The sequence below is a fragment of the Furipterus horrens genome, unplaced genomic scaffold (genome assembly GCF_987537825.1).
Source record: "Furipterus horrens unplaced genomic scaffold, mFurHor1.1.pri manual_scaffold_15, whole genome shotgun sequence".
Lineage (NCBI taxonomy): Eukaryota > Metazoa > Chordata > Mammalia > Chiroptera > Furipteridae > Furipterus > Furipterus horrens.
The window spans coordinates 18202828-18222248 of record NW_028327185.1 but is presented as its reverse complement, the minus strand read 5'-3'; the positions used below and the strand labels follow the sequence as shown (position 1 = coordinate 18222248).

Here is a 19421-nt window from a genome sequence, read left to right as displayed (position 1 = left end):
ACTGTCACGATGAGAGTGAGGTGGTCAGGGGATAAGCACAGCTCAGTGGCTGTTGAATTCTTATAAATCTTCTTCCTTCAAGGATTGGCCATGGGTTTGCCCTTTGCAAGCTTTCGGTCAGTTTTCATTTGCGGACATGAACATGTGGCCAATACAGTACATGCTACTTCCAGTGCCACCTTCTCATCTCACTAGCAGGTAGTGCCCTCCTCTTATTTCAGAAAGAGCTGTTAGACGAGAACTTCAATAACAACAAACTCACAACTCTCAACAACAGAATCTAAACAATAAAAACAAAAACAAACTAAGCAAACAACCAGACTAGGAACAGAATCAGAGATATGGGGATCATTTGGAGGGTTATCAGCTGGGAGGGGGAAGGGGGAGAAATGGGGAAATGGTGCAGGGATTAAGAAGCACAATTGTTTGGTACAAAATAGACGGGGGGATGTGAAGAATAATATAGGAAAGGGAGAGGCCAAAGGACTCACATGCATGATCCATGGACATGAACTAAGGGGCGGGGCGGGGGGGGACTGCTGGAGGGAAGAGGAGTAGTGGGTGGAGGAGAGCAAAGGGAAAAGAAACTGGGACAACTGTACTAGCATAATCACTAAAATACACTTTAAAAAAAAGAACAGCCATGCTTCCCCAGCATCCTGGCATCAGCCCACCTGCAGCTTTGCCTTCCACGCGCTCTCCTTGTGCCTGGGGTATCACTCCCTCTTGTCTTTTCTCAGCATTCACATGGTTGTAATGGCCCCCCTCTCGGAAAAACAAGCAATGAAGACGACCAGTGTCTTTTGCAGCCACTGCCTCACCTCTCTGCTTCCTTTTGCAGCGGAATTCCTCCAAGGAGATGCTTATATGCGCCGCCGCCACGTCTCCACGGCTCTCTAGAACCTTCCACCGTCAGTCCTGTTGGGGAGGAAACATTTCTCCTCTACTTTTCTAGGTTCTTCTGGCTGGTGTAAATTAAATTGACAGGAGACAGGTGAACAGGAGAAAAGCAAAATTTAATTTTGTTCATATGGGAACTCCATAAGGCTAGACACCCACAGGCAGTCAGACAGTGGGGGCTTCTGTGCTGTCCTGAGCTAAGGAGAAAGGGGCAGGGGCCTGGATTCCAGAGGGGAAGAGGCAGTTCGCCAGGAGATGGGAAGAACAGAGGTTTGCCATGCCATGCAGGGACAGAGGGACAGAGAGAGGACTTGGCGGTCTTGCTCAGTTACTCCTCCGGTTCACTTGGCCATACTCTTCGTAGCTCTCCCTCATAATGGCTCCCTGCTGCTACAGGCCCTCGATCTAATTCTTTTAGGCAGTTAAGGGAGAGGTGAAGAAAAACTTCCTGGGCCTTCTGTTTCTTGTCTCTCCACCCAAACTGCTCTTTGTAAAGTCAGCTGTGGGTGAGGTGTGGAGGAAAGGCGTCGGGTGGCATTGCTGTGCCTAGTTTATTACCAGCACCTGGCACTGGCGGAGGGCGTGGTGGCAAATGGACCCTGGCCCTTTATTGATGTGGTATCCCCAAGTGCACATGTGGCAAGTCTTGGCTTTGTTATTGATTCATTTTGTGACCTTGAACGTGTCTGTTAATGTTGAGCTTATTTCTCCATGTGTACATTGAACCTAAGGTTATGATTATCAAATTCATATTGACAGCTCTTATCTCTGTCTGGAATTTCCTAACTACATGCAAGAAAGCTCCCAGTTCAACTCACAAGCTCTTGACTTAAACTTAAAGGCAGCTCTTCCCTCAAAACCCGTTCTTCCTGTCAAACTCCCAATTTCAGTTAATGGCACCAGTCCTTCTCTAGCTGCACACACCAGAAGCCAGTGCCTTTCCCCCTTGCTGTGCCTAATTTTTCTCAAAGCCCTGCTGTTTTTACTTCATCTGGCTTTAGGCTGGGACCCTCCGTTTCAACCTCTGCCTGTGTCTGGGCTCGGCCCATTTTTTATCTGGCCACGGCCGCCAACCTGGCCTCCTTGCTCTGGTCGCCAGTCCTTCTCACACACCTGCCAGTGATCCTGCTGAAGCCTTCAATGGCTTCTTAGTATTAAAGAAGAAAGGAAATAAATGAACTGGATACTTAGCTTGAGAAACTCCAAATAAGGGAAATTGGAAGGATTAAATAGAACCAACACAGGATAAATGCATTAGAAACAGGTCAACAATAGAATTGGTAATAGATCCAAGAGTTGGGTCTTTAAAAATAATAAAATAGTTAAAGCTGATAAGGCTAACACACATAAAAGAGCAGATGCAACTGTGCATTATGAATGAAGGGACCTGTGCACAGTAGAGCCTTTAGAATTGGGAGCAACTGTATAGACAGCTCTGCCAATAAGGTTAAAATATGAAGCAGTAAAGAAATGTCCAGGAAGGTGATGTAGAAGAAAAAAATGAGATTCTGTGATGTATTTTGAGAATATTTCTGCAGTAATCGCCGTTACATGTTACTTGTATGGCCTAAGCAAGGAGGGAAACAGAGGCTTTCCCTAATTTCATGGAAAATCTATACCATATAAGTACAGCTCTTTGGGTAATTATTGTAAAAACTTGAAGCCATAATGAGTTAAATATTTTTATATCGAAGAACAAACTTAATCAATCCTGTTCCAGACAACTTTAATTACAACTCTTACAAACTATTTTTTTTAATGACAGAGAAAAACACCGATGTCAGAACTTAATACAGTTCAGAAAAAAAAAAGAAAGCTATAATGTAGTTATAAAAATCCTAAGTAAAGTATTTGTAAAATGAAACCAGCAAGCAATTAAAAGAATAATTTGCCTTGGTCAATTAGTTTGTTCTAGAAGTACACAGATGGTTAAACTTTTTTAAAAAAATGCACTAATCACCTTAATAAGCCCAAGGAGCCAAATCATATTATCTTAAAGAAATATTCAAAAGCACTTGATAAATTTAGTCAGCTTTCCAAATTGGAAATTTTCGGTAAAACAAAGAACAGGATAATCTTTCCTTTATATGGTAAAACACACCAATCTTAACCCATAGCAACATACAGAAGCTTCCCACTGGATGTTTATAAATGTGAAATGAAAAAGTTTTATCAAAAGTTGAGGAAATTACAGGTCATTAAATAAAATATTAATGCCAGGGATATGTGGGAGTGCCTTTTGTCACTAATATTATTGAGCACTCTTTTGGAGGTCTTATCCAGTACAAGAAGATCCCAAATGAGTATAAATATTTAAAAGACGTTGATATAATTACATGCAGATGATAGAATTATTCACTGAGTAAATGGAGACATTAATAGAGCTGTTAGGAGTCCAATAATGTCGGCAGATGAAATATTTAGCTCTAGTTGGTTAAGAAGACAAAAGATGTATAGGGTGCTTATCTCTGCCTGGGCCTCTCTTCTCGTCCTGCCAGCCTCCCACGGACTTTCAGTGAACGAATCCTTAACTTTGCCCAGAGTTCCCGTCCCCAGCTCATAGCATAGACTCCAGATCCAGACTCCCTGGGCTCAAGTCCCACCTCCACTGCCTTGCCCGAGCGGGGCCTCGGCTAGTCACTTAGTCTCTCTGCCTCATTTTCCTTGACTTTAAAATGGGGGTTAGAAGGGTGCCTGTACAAGGTCCACCCATATCAGCATTAGCTGATGTTATTGTCCTCGGGAAACTTCCCCTGAGCAGGCCACTTGGGAGTATGCGCTGAGTCATGGCTCTTAAGCTATTGTGATTTTACATCCTTTGTGAGACTCCAATTACTGTCATGCCCCCCACCCCTGCACTGAACCATAATTCCTATATACAAGGACAGGGGTCATTTCTGGTTTTGACAGTCGTTGAGGCTCAGGCAGTGACTGGAACACAATACACGCTCAACAAATATGTAGTGAATCAGTGATTATCAACCAGTTTTTAAAATCACAACAAATTTAAATGTTTGACTCCTATATAACATAAAATTTCATATGGGTTATTAAAAGACTTGAATACATAGATTAAATTTTGTAAAGAAGTCAAATATTCCTCCCCTCATTAATCTACAATTTTAATATATTTTTCCAATAAAAGTTCTTTGAGCGTAATTGGATGCTCAATTATGACTACAGAGTTAGAGCATATCTTTTACAACAATTTATTGAGGCAAAATTCACATAACATAAAACTGATTGTTTTTAAGCGAACAATTTAGCGGCATTTAGTATATTCACCGTGTTACACAATCACCCCAAAACATTCTCATTATGGAAAGTAAACCCGCTTGTCCATTAAGCAGTTTCTCCTTATTTCCTCCTTCAACCACCGATGTGCAGTCTCTCTATGGATTTACCTGTTCTGGATATTTCATCTTAGTGGAATCATGTAACGTTTGACCTCTTGTGTCTGACTTCTTTCACTTAATTTTTGTTTGGAGGTTCTCCCATGTTGTAATATGTATCAGTACTTCATTCTTTTTTTAAGGCTGAATAATATTCCAGCGTGTGTATATATTCAATACTATAGTTTGTTTATGCATTATCTGTTGATGACATTTGGGCTGCGTCCTCCTTTTGAGAATAGTGCTGCTATGAACATGCGTGCACATGTTCTTGTTTGAGCCTCTGTTTGCAGTTCTTTTGGGCAGATACCTAGGACTAGAATGATGAGCTCATATATTCATTCTGTGTTTAACTTCTTGAGGAACTCTCAGCTAGTTTCCCTCAGGGGCCCTACCATTGTCCATCCCCATCAGCAATGCACGAGGGTTCTAATTTCTCTGATCCTGGCCAACAATTGAGATTTTTCATTAAAAAAAAAAAATTATAGCCATCTTAGTGGGTGTGAAATGGTCCCTCATTGTGGTTTGATTTGCATTCCCTGATTAATAATGGTGCAGAGCATCTTTTCATGAATGCAGTGGCCATTTTTATATATTTGGAAAACTGTCTATTCAAGCTCTTAGACTCAATTTTTTAATTGAGTTGTCTTTTTTCTTGTTGAATTTTGGGCGTTATTTGTATATTGTGCATATCTTTAACATTAGGCTCCCGTGACCTGGCTTTGCTCTCCCTTCTGTGATTTTTTTTTAACCTTTGGTAGATGCTGCAGATAGGAGAGGGCTGATGAAAGGGTCTTAACAATTATACTGATGCCATGTGTGCTGTGAGACTCGTGTTGGGCTGGTGACGTTTTTGCCGGGTTGCCCTTCGATAAGTTCCAGCCTGCCTTAACCTCGTCTCGGCATCCGGGAAGTCTCATGGGCTTCGACCATTTCCAGAAGGGTTGTGAGGGCAATCACGACTGGGTATGCCCCGTAGTTAAAAAGGTGGAATATACACTTGTCTTAATTTTGGTTGTGAGGATTCTTAATATTTCAATTCATAGTTTAGCACCTCCGAGCCATAAATATAAGGTGAGGTGAGTAACCAGGACTATTTGCTTTCCAGAGCCATCCTTCCTGAGCTTCCATGACTCGGACTGCGAGCCCAGAGGATCTCCACCCTGCGACTCTCTGCTGTCCCTCAACACTGAAAAGATCCTGGTACGCGTCTTCTATCCATGCCTTTTGGTTTGTGATACTGGTCCCAGAGGGTGGAGGTCACCTCTGTTTATCTACTAGAAGTTGAGTCCAGTAAGTCTATGTGCGTAAGATAATAATAGTTCATCTGATATTTGGTCACATTGAATTATTTTGACTTAAGAAGTGGATGGTTGACCACGATGGGCCTAGGACATTTCACTGTTAAGTTCTAGGGAATAAAAGGGGATCATGAGCCTTATTTCTAGGAGCCTTATGTACTTGAAAGTACAGTATAATCTTATTTTTCCAGCCTTTGGCTGTGTTGGTATCTTATATGTCTATATTTTTTCTCAGTAGCAGCTAAACTGTGCAGGAGACCTCTCCACTCGGGATGAGCGCCTGGCACTGGCACCGTCGCCATCCATCTGTCCCTGTTAGCATGTGTGTTCCTCTGGCCTCACTGCTTCGAGCTGAAGGCTCTGCTTGTTCATGCTTACTCTACGAAAGTGAGCTGCTTTTTCAGTGCTTGAGGTCCACGTATTTTTTTCTCCAGACCTTTCCCTTCCATATCCACGTAGATACTGTCTTCTTGTTTTGTTTAAAGTTCCACTTTAGGATACCCTTTCTTTTCCAAAGAAAGCTTGCCTTTTTTTGTTAAGAACTACCAAAAAAAGGTATAAGTTGCAAACTAGAGAATAATCACCTGATTTTGCCTAATTCATTGAGCAGTAGTCAAACTGACATACAGAAAAGCTTTTGAATTAGACTTTTCTAAGGCTAGACTGGGCTGTCTTATAAAGTAGTGAGTTGGCCATCGTGGCAAACAATTTTAGTAGAGATTAGATAATCCCCACCTTGGATAGGCGATTAGATTCTTAAGTTATAAGGGAGCTTCTGACTGATAGTAATACGTTCTTAGAGTTATAAGGGAGTTCCGGACGATAGGAATTCAAATATTTTCCACTAGTTTAAGATGGCATTAGCTAATAACCTATGAGAGAAAGCCCACCAATCTTGGCCTTTCATTTTCCCTAAGTTAAAAATGTGGGAGTTAGATGATTCATTCCTTCACTCATTCCCTGGATATTTGTTGTGCACCTATTATGTGGCAGGCATTGGGCTAAGTAAATACCAAAACTGCAATAGTGAGCCGGATAGCCTTGGTTCCTGTACTTTTGACTCCTGCAGTCAACTAACCGAAGAATTAGACAAATAAATATGAAAGTACAATTGTGTGAATCACATGAAGGAAAAACAAAGGGTCAACAACTCTCCCTTAGAACAGGGGATCAGGTGAAGCAGCTTTTAGGAACTGAAGTGTCAGCTGGGACCTGAAGGATGGATGGGAGTGAGTCTACTAGTGACATGGATCCTGATCGTAGCTCCTCACCTCTCTGTCCATAGAGCTCTCTATAGATGCAGGATTGGACAGGGGAAGGGCTCCTTCTGATCAAGAAATCAGTTTGTTCTTACTATACTTGCCCTGCCCACTTCTGTTACAGATTGTATTTCTAATTTAATAGAACCAGTTTTATTTTTATTTTTTTAATATGCTTTATTGATTATGCTGTTACAATTGTCCCAATTTCTTTTCCCTTTGTTCCCCTCCACCCAGTGACCCTCCTCCCTCCAGTTGTCCATGCCCATTGGTTGTGCATATAGTTCTTCTCAACATCTTCCTGTCCACTCCACTCCCTCCTACTATGCTTCTTAATTCCTGTACCATCTCCCTCCTTTTCCCCCCTTCCCTCTCCCTGCTGACCTCTCCCCATAATGTTCCCCATACCTATGATTCTTTTCCTACTCTTGTTGCCTACTTAGTTTGCCTTTGTTTCGGTTCCCTAGCTTCTGTTGTTGGTGGTTGTGATACAGTTTTCATCTTAATGTTCGTAGTTTTGATCCTCTTTCTCCTAAACAAGTCCCTTTAACATTTCATATAACAGTGGTTTGGATCTGATGAACTCCTTCAGCTTTACTTTGTCCTGGAAGCACTTTCTCTGTCCTTCTATTCTGAATGACAGCTTTGCTGGACAGAGTAATCGTGGTTATAGGTTTTTGCTTTTCATTACTTTGAATATTTCTTGCCAGTCCCTTCTTGCCTGCAGAATTTCTTTTGAGAAATCAGCTGACAGTCTTATTGGGATTCCTTTGTATGTAATTCTCTTCTTCTCCCTTGCTACTTTTAAGATTCTCTCTTTATCCTTAATTTTAACATTTTGATGATAATGTGTCTTGGTGTGGTTCTCCCTGGGTCCAGTTTTTTTGGAACTATCTGTGCTTCCTGGACCTGTAAGTCTATTTCCTTCCCCAAGTTTGGGAGGTTCTGCTTCATTATCTTTTCACATAATTTTTCCATTTCTAGTTCTTCTTCTTCACCTTCTGGCAACCCTATGATTCGGATGTTGGCCCGCTTATAGCTGTCCTGTAGGTTTCTGAGCCTCTCCTCATTTTTGTCACTTTTCGTTTCCTCTTTCTGCACTGGTTTACTGTTTGTTCCTTCCCTGTGTTCCGATTTGTTGATTTGATCCCTGGTTTTCTCTCCCTCACCACTAATTTTATATGTGTTTTTGTTCGTTTCAGCAGGACTAACCTTCATTCCTTCCCCGTCTTGTTTAAGATCTGCTGTCAGGTCTGTAAGCATTCTTATAACCAAAGCTCTGAACTGTGCCTCAGACAGATTTTCTATCTGCTTCTTCATTAGATTAGATATTTGCTATCTGGTCAGCTGCATCACTGGGATCTCTGTCAAGATCTGTGCCATCCTGACAGTTTTGTGTTTACTTTTGCTTCCTGGGTGGAGCTGTCACACCTCCTACGCTATAGGGAGTGGAGCCCCGTGCACTCATCACAACTAGGCGGCCCTTCTCACCACACTGTGGCGTTTTCTGTGGAGGTGGGGGTTCAAGATGGATTTCTGTCATTCACTCTCCACTGAGAGACCAGGAGCCTCCTCCTCCGTCCCCACCCACTCTGGGCCTCACAGTCCAGGCAATGGGGGTCTGCCTTCCCCAGCGTTGGAATAACAAGCTGACGGGTCTGATCTGCAGATGGGGGTGCTCCCTAGGTGCTTCTCGCCTCCCCTTAAATACAGGTGTCTGTGCTTACCGTGCTTACTGCTGTCCCACTGCTGTCACCACAGCTACTGCCGCCAGCACAGCTTGACCTCTCTGCCCTGGCTTCACCCCTCCTACCCATCCTGATGAGCACCACTTCTTTATAACTTCATACGTTGGACTTCCATGTAGCTATATTTTCTGGAACTTCTGGTTATTTCTGCTTTTGCGGTAGTTGTATTCCTTCTTTGTTGTGGAGGGAGACGGAGCGTGTCAGTCCAGGCCTCCATCTTGGCCGGAAGTATCTTGTGTGTGTCTTAATAGAACCAGTTTTAAATCAGAAATGCTCTTCAGTATACTCTTGGTGATGCTTGGTAAGTGATTTCTTCCTTTAATGTGATTGCACTTCTGTTCTTTTCCCATATCTTTTTGCACAAAACTTTGACAAATGGTAGATTCTCCCTGAATGCTGAGTGAAATTAATAAGACTTATTAAGTATTAAAATAGTTATTTATAGCCCCCTTTTCTTGGCTCTAAGCAATTTATTAAACAGAAATATCTTTTGCCTCAGTATGCTTGTCCTTAATAATCTGAAAAATAGGAAGGACTCATGTCTTGTCACACATGGATGGATGCATAGTGCTGTGATTCTGTCCCATGTTGTTAAATGTGCTGCTTCTTGAAGAAGCATTACGTGGTTCCCATGTGCAGAAGCTCCCAGCTAAAGAGCAGAACGAGAGAGCTGGCTGAGCTTCTCTCTAGTCATCAAGGTTTGACTGGAGGAAATAAAGTATAAATCGTTCCCCTAGCGATAGAATTCTCAGGTGTTTCATTCTGTCCAGAGTCCTGAGGCAGAGTGAGAATTGTGACTCCTGAGCTGCGATGCTCTCTGACCTTTTTAACCAGAGGTAGCTTATTCTCGATCTGTTCTGTCGGCAAACTTCTCTGTATCTGAACATCCGTCTGGATTTTGAGCGTCGAAGGAATGCAGGTTGAAATACCTTGTTACTTTGTTGTTTGAGTCAGTGAAGCCCAAGAGCACAGTACATACTGGCTGATGAATCCAAGTCATTGGCTAAGTAGCATGTACATTAGTCAGAAGAGTGTCTCAGGTGAAATTATTTGGTTGTCATATATGGAATATGGCTTTAAAAAGAGAAGACTTCTACACTTGCGGTCGAGATAGCAGCGCAGGCAGACATGGCTTGCCCCTTCACACAGCCACATCAAACTTACAGCAAAAATATTGAACAACCCTCACTCAGAACCATCAGACAGTGAGTTGAATGGAAATCTGACAACTGTGGAATTAAGGAAACCACATACATCCAGACTGGCAGGAGGGGCTCAGATGCAGAAGGGCTGGCCCCACACCCACATATGGTGGATAAAAAATCGAGAGGAAGGAGTCCCAGCCCCACACCAGCACCCCCAGCCCAGGGTTCCAGTGCCAGGAATATAAGTCCCCACAACTTCTGGTTGCAAAAGCCAGCAGGGATTGAGTCAGTGGAAGAAACTGCTGGAGCCACAAGCAGTTCCTCTTAAGGAACCCACACACACAGACTTATAGACTCACTCCCTCTGGGCTCGAGCACTGGGGTAGCAACTTGAAAGGCACCAGTAATCGTCGTCGGCAGCCGTCCGTCTCGAGAGACGATGGTGTAGCTTCTTAAGAGTCTATCTGCACCACCGAGAATGGCTGTGCAGTCCAACTCGGGAGTGACACGGTGTATGTCTCCTCCCGTGTTGAATCGACATCTTGTGATGATGCTGGAGTGTCCTCTCCAGTGAAGCTGAAGCTACAGAGCCTGGGCAGGGTGATATGGAGGATCTGCTGTTGCCCATGCAGCAGACCCCCCCTCTCTTCGCAGCTGAAGGATCCAAGGGAAAGACGGAGTCAATACAGCTTGGCTTCAGGTGCGCCGCAGGAGTTGCCGGTGTTGACTACAATGTCAAACCGCCTTAGGGACTCCGGCTCCGGATTTTCTGTCGGGGTTTACTCCCTTAGCCTTTCCCCTGAAGAGGTATGCCGCAAGGCAGCGGAGGTTTTTTGGAATCAGAGCACCAGTAATATACAGGGAGAAACTGAAGTATATGGCATCAAGGTGAGCAGAGCCATTGTCCCTTTTCTAAGCCTTCCCCGGACAGAGCCAGCAAGCTGGTGCCACAGCTGAGACTCCATCAACCTGGCTAACACAGTTTGACCCACCTTGGAGATCCCCAGAGACTCCACCCCACCCAACTTATGGGCCCACCCAAGCTGCTTTTCCATATGAATGGCTGGTCTTGGCTCATGCATCACAACTTCCTAAATCCTCTCACACAAGCAACAGCTGACCTCAGAGAGCACCAGGCATTGCACTAGCAGTAGCCAGCCTAGATTCACAGCTTTGCATCGCCAGGGAATCTCCAAGCCCAGCACAACTAGCAGCCATCTCTGACTGCTTTGTAGCTTAGGCAGGGTGGCCCCAGGCAAAACACAAGTGGGGGCTGACCTTGGTCTGCACCACTCAGGAAACACCAGGGCCAGCACACCCAGAGGACAGCTACAGACCATATGGGAGCACCACCACCCTGCCCCTGCCCAGCTCATCCTCCACGGAGGATGGAGGTTGGTGGTCAGTGGTCACAGCCAGTCCTTGCAGCTGACTGGCCTGGGTAAGTCCCTTCCGTTGATCTGCCAATAGCAACCAAGGCTCAATGACAAGAGGGGGGTGTAATCAGCCCACATGAAGGGTGTACCTTGAGTACCCAGCTTGGGTTACAGGGGCGGCTGTGCCACTGGATCCTACAGGACACCTATTACATTAGACCACACTACCAAGACATGGTATCAAAGCAGCTCTACCTAATACGTAGAAACAAACACAGGGAGGCTGCCAAAACGAGGAGACAAACATGGTCCAAATGAAACAACAGATTAAAACTTCAGAAGTGAGCTAAGTGAAATGGAGGTAAGCAATCTATCAGATGCAGAATTCAAAACCCTGGTTATAAAGATGCTCAAGGAACTTAGTGAGGACCTCAGCAGCATAAAAAAGATCCAGTCAGAAACAAAGGATACGCTAATTGAAATAAAGAGCAATTTATAGGGAAACAACAATAGAGTGGATGAAGCCGTGAATCAAATCAATGATATGGAACATAAGGAAGCAAAAACAACCAGTCAGAATAACAAGAAGAAAAAAGAATTAAAAAAAAAAAAGGAGAGTACTGTATAAGCAGCCTCTGGGACAACTTCAAGAAGCCCAACATTTGCGTCATAGGGGTGCCAGAAGAGAAAGATCAAGAAATTGGAAACCTATTTGAGAAAATAATGAAAGAAAACTTCCCTAATTTGGTGAAGGAAATAGACATGCAAGTCCAGGAAGCACAGAGTCCCAAACAAGATGAATGCAAAGAGGCCCACTCCAAGATACCTCATAATTAAAATGCCAAAGGTTAAAGATAAAGAGAGAATCTTAAAATCAGTAAAGAGAAGAAGTAGTTACGTACAGGGGAGTTCCCATAAGACTATTGGCTGATTTCTCAAAAGACACTTTGCAGGCTAGAAGGGATTGGCCAGAAATATTCAAAGTCATGAAAAGTAGGGACCTACAGGCAAGACTGCTCTACCCAGCAAAGCTATCATTTAGAATCAAAGGGCAAATAAGGAGCTTCCCAGACAAGAAAACAGCTATAGGAGTTCATGATCAATAAACTTATTATATGAAATGTTAAAGGGACTTATTTAAGAAAAAGAGGAAGATCAAAACTATGAACACTAAAATGGCAAAAGATACATATCTATCAACAATTGAATCTAAAAACCAAACTAAGCAAACAAGAACAGAGACAGAATCATGGATACAGAGAGCATTCTGATGGTTGCCAAATGGGAGGGAGTGTGGGGAAATGGGTGAGGAGGTGAGGGAATTAGGAAGTACAAATAGGTAGTTACAGAATAGCCATGGGGATGTAAAGTACAGCATAGGAAATGGAGTAGCCAAAGAACTTGTACGCATGACCCATGAACATGAACAATGGTGAGGGGATTGCTTGAGGGAGTGGAGAGGGCTGGGTGGAGGGGCGCAAATGGGGAAAAATCAGGACAACTGTAATAGCATAATCAATGAAATATAATTTCAAAAAAGAATTCAAATAATTGTGATGTCACTGGGTTCCAGTCCTGGAGTTTTGCCAGAACTGACAGGTTGTCTTAGTTTTTCCTGTCTGTCTGCGTACAAGTTTCAATCACGTCTTAGGTGAATCTGGCATGAAGTCATGTTCATGTGAACACTATTGGGCAAGTATATCACAGCCTAGCGTTAACAGCCAAATCTTCTGGGGAAGTAGCAGGTGTTTATCAGACAAGATTTGTCTCTGAAACTTGGTAAGTCCTCATCTTGTATGGTAGACAAATACTGCCTGTGAAACCATTAGTTACTAAGCTAACTTATATACGAGACAGTTTGTTTTCTCCTCGTCCCACTTCTGTTTTAGCTCTCCTGCCAGATGGGTGTGTGTCTGCATGGAGTCTTTGTGGGCGCATCTGCATTATGGGGGAGAGCTATGTGCGGCACTTGTTGTGCGTTATTTAATGGAATGTCTTGTTTCTTGGTCCTTTCATGGTATCATCTCTGTGCAACTTGTAGCTCTTATTTCTAAAATATGTTTAGCGTTTAAAAAGCAATTTTCTGTTATCAAAGCACATTGAAGAACTGATCACTAGACTATGATTTTTGCAACACAATTGAGGTCTTTAAATAGTCTGTGAACATGTGGAGGGAGCTTTGAAGCAGCCAGCAAGATGAATCCCTGTGGAGGTGAAAAGGTACTGGTTCCTGGAAATGGAACCACCAGCAATCGGGGAAGAAGCAGATGAGTTACACACAGACAGTGGTACGCCATTGATATGATTTAAAATGAAATTTTATTGCTTCCCTATAAATTAAACGTAGCTTTAATTTTTCAAAAGAGGGGTTTTTGTTATGTTTTCTCTTCCTTTGTGATAAGCTAAAATGGATGTTTGTCCTTTTTTATTTCAGAGCCAGGCCAAGTCTATTGCAGAACAAAAGAGATTCCCATTTGCTACCGATAACGACAGCACAAATGAAGAGTTAGGTGAGACTTGAGTGCGGGGATATTCCTGTGGTATTTGCCTCAAACTTGTGATTAGATGCAGAGCAGGTATGCAGGATGGGGAGGCAGAAAGAGCCTAGAGACCGACAGAGGCTGGCTCTGCTAGTGGGAGTGGTTTGATCTTGTGCAGGTTCATCAATTGTGTCGTGAAATAAAAGGTTTGGATGGAATGATCGGGAAGGACTGTTCCAGCTCTGTGTTTCCATGGAAGTTAATAACTACAGTAATGAGTTCTTATGAGCTCTTTGTTCATTAAAATTATGTGCTGTCATCAAATATGAACACTATACATGTGAAAGCGGAAGAGAATTACTCCTACTTCCATCTTCTGTGTAATAAAATAGCTAGGTTTAGGTTAATTTTTCTCATGAGGACAGTCACTGGGATCTAAGAATGTGGGTGCAGAAAAGTTGAGTTTATTCAGATCTGCAAGTGGATCATGCAGTCTGGCTTCTTCATGGCATGTTTTAGAATAGGCTGGTTTCTTCCATGTCTAATACGCTTTTGGGTGTGTCTTCTCATTGCCTGGTCAGCTCACACTCGAAGGAGAGGAAACAAAATTGGATACAGGACCGAACAGTGCAGCTGGACAGACTTCACATGAGCACCTGCTAGCTCCAGGCACCTGCAGAAAAATTTTTCTCATTCCTACATGATCATTTATCTTTTCTGTGGACATCTGCATTTGATATTAGGACTGAGCAGTTCTTGTCTTACCTCCTTTCCTCTGTTAGTGCAGATAATTGAGAGTTCACTACTTTGGAAGTATTACTCACTTTTTGGTGACACACTTTGAGCAGGCCTTGACAATTAATTACCCTTTAAGGCATCAGATTTGGCCTTTTTTGAAGTCCTTGGATTCTGTTCTGCCTCGTATTCATTTATTCAATAGTAAGTAATGGCCTTGTATGTGTTAGGCCCGTTCTGTTTTCTGTGCTGTAAGAAGAATCGTAGAAGACCCTGGCTTAGTATAGGCCCTGACCTGGCCTAGGAGCTATTACACCACAGTATTTTTTTTTCTTGGAAAAATGACTTCTGTCAACATACTCGTTGCCAAGACACATGGAATTCTGGTTAGTAACAACGTCTGAGAATTCCAGGCATCCCAGTTTTTATTTATTTATTTATTTATGTCTTTGGACTTCATAAGAAAATTTAGATCCTAATAGTTACTTATATTTGTGTAAGATTTCGGTTATTTTTTTTTTTTAATGGATACTTTTGGGTTTTCTTTTCAGAAATGTTTACTTTTAGATGGAAAGATTTGAGAGCTGCGTTTGGTTTTATTTGAGTGGGATTCAACACCTAGACATGGACAACTTAAACATGTTGCTAAGTACAGTATTTATTCCCTAAAACTGTATTGTTTTTTTATGGGTCAGTTATGCATTGTTCATTCAGCAGATATTTACTGATTGTGGGAAGATAGGATATTATAAAAATTTAGATGTGAAAGGAATCTAAGAAAATTTTGTACACTCTTGTTCAGCAAGACCCAGCTAGTAATGAGAAGTAGCTGAGGGTCTCCCCGCCCCAGTCACATGGCTAGTGAGTGGTGGGGCCAGAATCAGAGCCCAAACCTCGGCTTTCCAATATATCATCATGTTCTTACCTTCAAAAAAGTACAAGTTTATGCTTCAGTCCCTGCTCGTGTAATCGTCAAAGAATGGAAGCCGTTTTGCAGTCAGACCACTACACAGCAGTTCCATACAACCTTGATGTATTTCAGGGGAGCAGTGGGTTTGGAGGGTGGGTTCCGGAGCCGGGCAGCCAGTTTCCTCTGCCCCACTCACTGCACGCTCTCTGGACAGTTTAACTGCTTTCTGCTTGTCTGCAAATGGGGATAATCCTCGTGCCTCTCTCACTGCATTTAACGAGTGAGTGAGTTAGTACGTGTAGTGCTCAGGACGTGCCTTGCCCCGATTAAAAGTGCAATACATGTAACTACTATTGCTGCTTGTTTTTACTATTAATGTGACTGGCCCCCACCAAAGAGGTTTTTGGTTATCTTGTAATCTGTTCAAACTATCTGAATAGTATTCATTATCATTCTAAATATGAGTTTGACCTTAATAGATCTTTTCAAAGAAATTAGGATAAAAACAGTCCTTTTTTATTTTGAAGAAGACCTTCAAAAGCTCTTGTATTACTATGATACTCAGTGTTTTGGAACTTTACTTTTTTTAAGTTGGTTATAAAGATAATGTAAATCTCTTTCTATATTTATACTGCATTTATTTCTTTTTTTTTGCTACTTTTAACTGTCAGGAAATTTAAGCTCTTAATGACTGTAAAGGTATTAGTTGCCCACCTTCTTGAACATCTATTAGAGCCTAGAATTAGAGTTGTAATACAGTTATTTTGCAAAGACATGTGATCAGTATAGTATTATATTGAATGAGCAATATATTTTTTTCAGGAATATTTGAGGATGTACAGAATTAGGGCATATATTATATGGAAATGTAATTATAATAATAAAATTTAATGTTTTTATGACGGGAGGAAAAGTTTAGTCAAAATGTCGTATCTTAAAAGATTGTCATGTCTCTAATTTCATAATGCCACTCACCTAAACAATTTGATCAAAACTACTCATCAATACTGTATATTTTGAGTGGTATTTTGACTATTTTGAATAGGAGAGGCAGAAAAAGGCTACCATTTCATTGAAATGGGGTGAATTATTTATCGTTAAGTATTGTATTAGTATATATTAATTTGAGCGTCTGTTTTTGTTCTCATTAGGTAATTGGTAATAAATTTAGCACCCCCAGGAATTGAGATTTGTGATGTAATTTGGGTATTTCCCATAACTTTCACAGTAAAATCACATTGCCATATTATATGGATATTATTCAGGCTTGTTACTGGCTCTTTTGATATATAGTTATGAAACATCATAAAGGTTATTTGGTATTTGAAAGTGAGTGATGGACTTAGGAAATGATAATTACTTCTTGTAAGCAGATGTTTTATAGATGGCTTTAATAATTGAAATCCAGATAGAACGAGAAGACTGAGTAACAAGTGCTGAGTGGTAGAGGAATTCAATTACATCTTACTAACTACTAGGTTTTCTTTAACTGTTTCTAGTCCTTGGGGCAGCCTTTTAAGATTCAATAAAGAATTTAGTTACTGATTCTCGTATGAGATCCTTTATTCTGTCTTTTAATATTGTTGTGTTTTCTTTCACAGCTATTGCTTATGTGTTGATTGGCAGTGGTCTCTATGATGAAGCAATAAGACATTTCTCAACAATGCTTCAGGTAATTTTTCTTCTTAATTATGTCATTTCCAGTTTATAGTCATGACAACAATATGGACTTTTATATATAGTTTAAGTGCTGCAATAAGCCATCTGTTTTAAGATTATATGAGAAAGTGTAAAGGAAGGCATCCCTGAGTGAGCACTTTCTTGTGGTGCAGGCCTTGCACTGTGCTCTCATTCAGTCTCTGCAGTATGACTTTAAGGGAGGAAAATGAGATCTCAGGTCAGACAATTTGCTTTTAGTCTCCCCGCCATCAGGGGGCAGAGTGGGAGGATTCAAATGCAAGTTTAAAAAGAGTCGTTATTTACTCTCCACTCTGATAGTTGTAGGCACTGGTAATTCTTGGAATTCCAGATGTTTACTTTCTGTGCAGGAGTTGCTCTCCATGGTTAACTTAAGTTACACTTATGGATTTGTTTCTTACTTTAAAGTATAATTATGAGACTCTTCAGTGGAAGTATTAGGCCTTTGGTGATTGATAGCTGTATTAAAATCTGGTTAAAGTAAAATGCTTCGATATCCATGTATAATACAGAGTTGCAAAGGGAACACTTCATGGAGCCTAACATTGTTAGCCCTATATATCCTATCATTACTTAACTGTAGTTTTGTAGCTATGTGACCATTTTATTTTCAATTGTGGATGTGTCCGTCCAGTTGAGAGTAGTGAAGAAAATGTGAACTTGAGAGGTAGTGATACCCAGGTTCTAATCTGCTCAGCTGCTTCCTAGCAAGTTAGTTAACCTCCTGGCTTATGGGGATAATAATAACTGCCTCCAAAAATATTCTTGTTAGGTTTAAATGAAATATCCTATAAAGTATTTAGTATCCAGTCTGGCCCATGGTGAGTTCTCAGTGAATTTTAGCTTCTCAACGCAGCATTCTGGCGTGTTTATCTGCACTAATACAGCAGGAGTCAACAGACAGTTTACAGTCCAACAGGTAGACTTAATTTTAAGGTATTAATTTTGAAATTTTTACAGTGCTTTCGTTTTCTCTTTTTTAAACATAAGTTTAGTTATGTTAATAATTCTATCTTTGCTTTCAAAAAAATCTATGAGATTTCTTTTAGTTATTAACTACTTAAAGCCCTCAAGGAGCTGTGTGTTTGGGTGATCATATCATATGTAATATTCTTCTTCAGTGTAGTTTCAAGTTAAAAGGATAGAGTATAAATAGTTTCAAAAATCACCTTTCTACTTAAGGTTGCAATATTTAAAAAGGTAAGAAAGCACTTTTACATAGTTAACACTTGACCTGGGTTTGAAATGGAGGTTTTGACACATTTATAGGAGCCAATGTCAATTAATTATGGTGACCAAAAGCAGAAAACAGTACAAGCTTGAAGATATATTATCAATTCATTCAACTTTTTGACAGTGTTATTACCATTGTAGTTGAGGGCAGTATAGTACTGTTAAAGAAAAAACTTTAATAAAAAATTTTCAACTTTGCCACTCTACATTAAAGCTTTTTTATTTATGACCTTTTTAAAGTATGCATTTATATTTTATAATCTGATTATATATCCTCTTTTGTATTGCATTTCCACCTAGCTTTGTACGTAAAAGTTTTTCAGTATTTCTTTATGGCCTTATGATTTTTGTTTTTTTAGAAATATAATAGCTTTATAATTTTGTTGCTTCTTAATCCACTTTAAAAATCTTCACAATCCAACAGTTTCAGGCAGCTTCTGTGTTACTTTCTTTGCTTTCTACTTATGATTTTAAGGGCTCTAAAACACGCCTTTGTATTGTCCATTGTTGCAAAACATATTTCTCTTCCACTTGTGTTCAGAAAGTAAGTCTCTGTATGTGCTGAGAAAAATATATTAATATATTGAAATTTAATAGAGCATTTTCATCGATCTGTGATTCAGTGGGTTGCTTTCAGCTGGGAAATTTTTCTTTGCGAATGTGTACATTATAAGGCCGGACCAGTTTTCTGCTAATTCGGGCAGCTGATGGGCAGGAGTGGGGACTGAGGGAGCAGCAGTAAGTTCAGATGCTGTCGGCCAAGAAAAGAAAGAACTGGGCAGTCATTTACAGCATTTTTATGTGGAGTGACGGGGCCCTGGGCTCTCCTGCTGGTGCTTTTCTTGGTGACGTCTCTCTTCTGACCCTTCATTTTGGTGCCTCCCAGCTTTGCCACATAATGACGTGTGTGGAAAACCACGTTTGCATGGCACACGGGAGCAAACAGGAGCAAATTTAGCTCACGCAGAGCTTGTTTGCCTTTGGTCCAGTGACTCTCGAGTTTTAATTAAAAAAGCCAGCCCTGGGGTAGAAAAGTAAATACTTATAAAATTTAAAGTCACTATGTAAGTAATATGATGAGGATAGTAAATTAGATCTTTGTGGGAAAAAAACATATTTTTTGAGAATTGAGACATCAAAGTGGACTTCACACCAATAAAGTAATTATCTTATTCTACCATGATTTTGTATTTGTATAAAGTAATATTAGAAGATGGAAATATTAGTTTTTATTTAAAATTATA

The 19421-nt window shown here is 41.0% G+C and overlaps 1 protein-coding gene across 5 annotated transcripts in view; it reads left to right on the top strand.

Annotated features, from left to right (window-relative positions):
* The window catches only part of TTC13 (tetratricopeptide repeat domain 13), a 70361-nt gene that overhangs the window by 4861 nt on the left and 46079 nt on the right, over window positions 1-19421 (top strand). For all 5 annotated transcript variants that reach the window (XR_016508248.1, XM_090263174.1, XM_090263173.1 and 2 more), the window contains exons 2-4: window positions 5401-5495; window positions 13556-13631; window positions 16848-16918. Coding sequence is in view for 4 of the 5 variants with exons in the window: in XM_090263174.1 (XP_090119300.1) it covers window positions 5401-5495; window positions 13556-13631; window positions 16848-16918 (242 nt within the window). In the remaining variant the exon portion in view is untranslated. The remainder of the gene's footprint in view (window positions 1-5400; window positions 5496-13555; window positions 13632-16847; window positions 16919-19421) is intronic.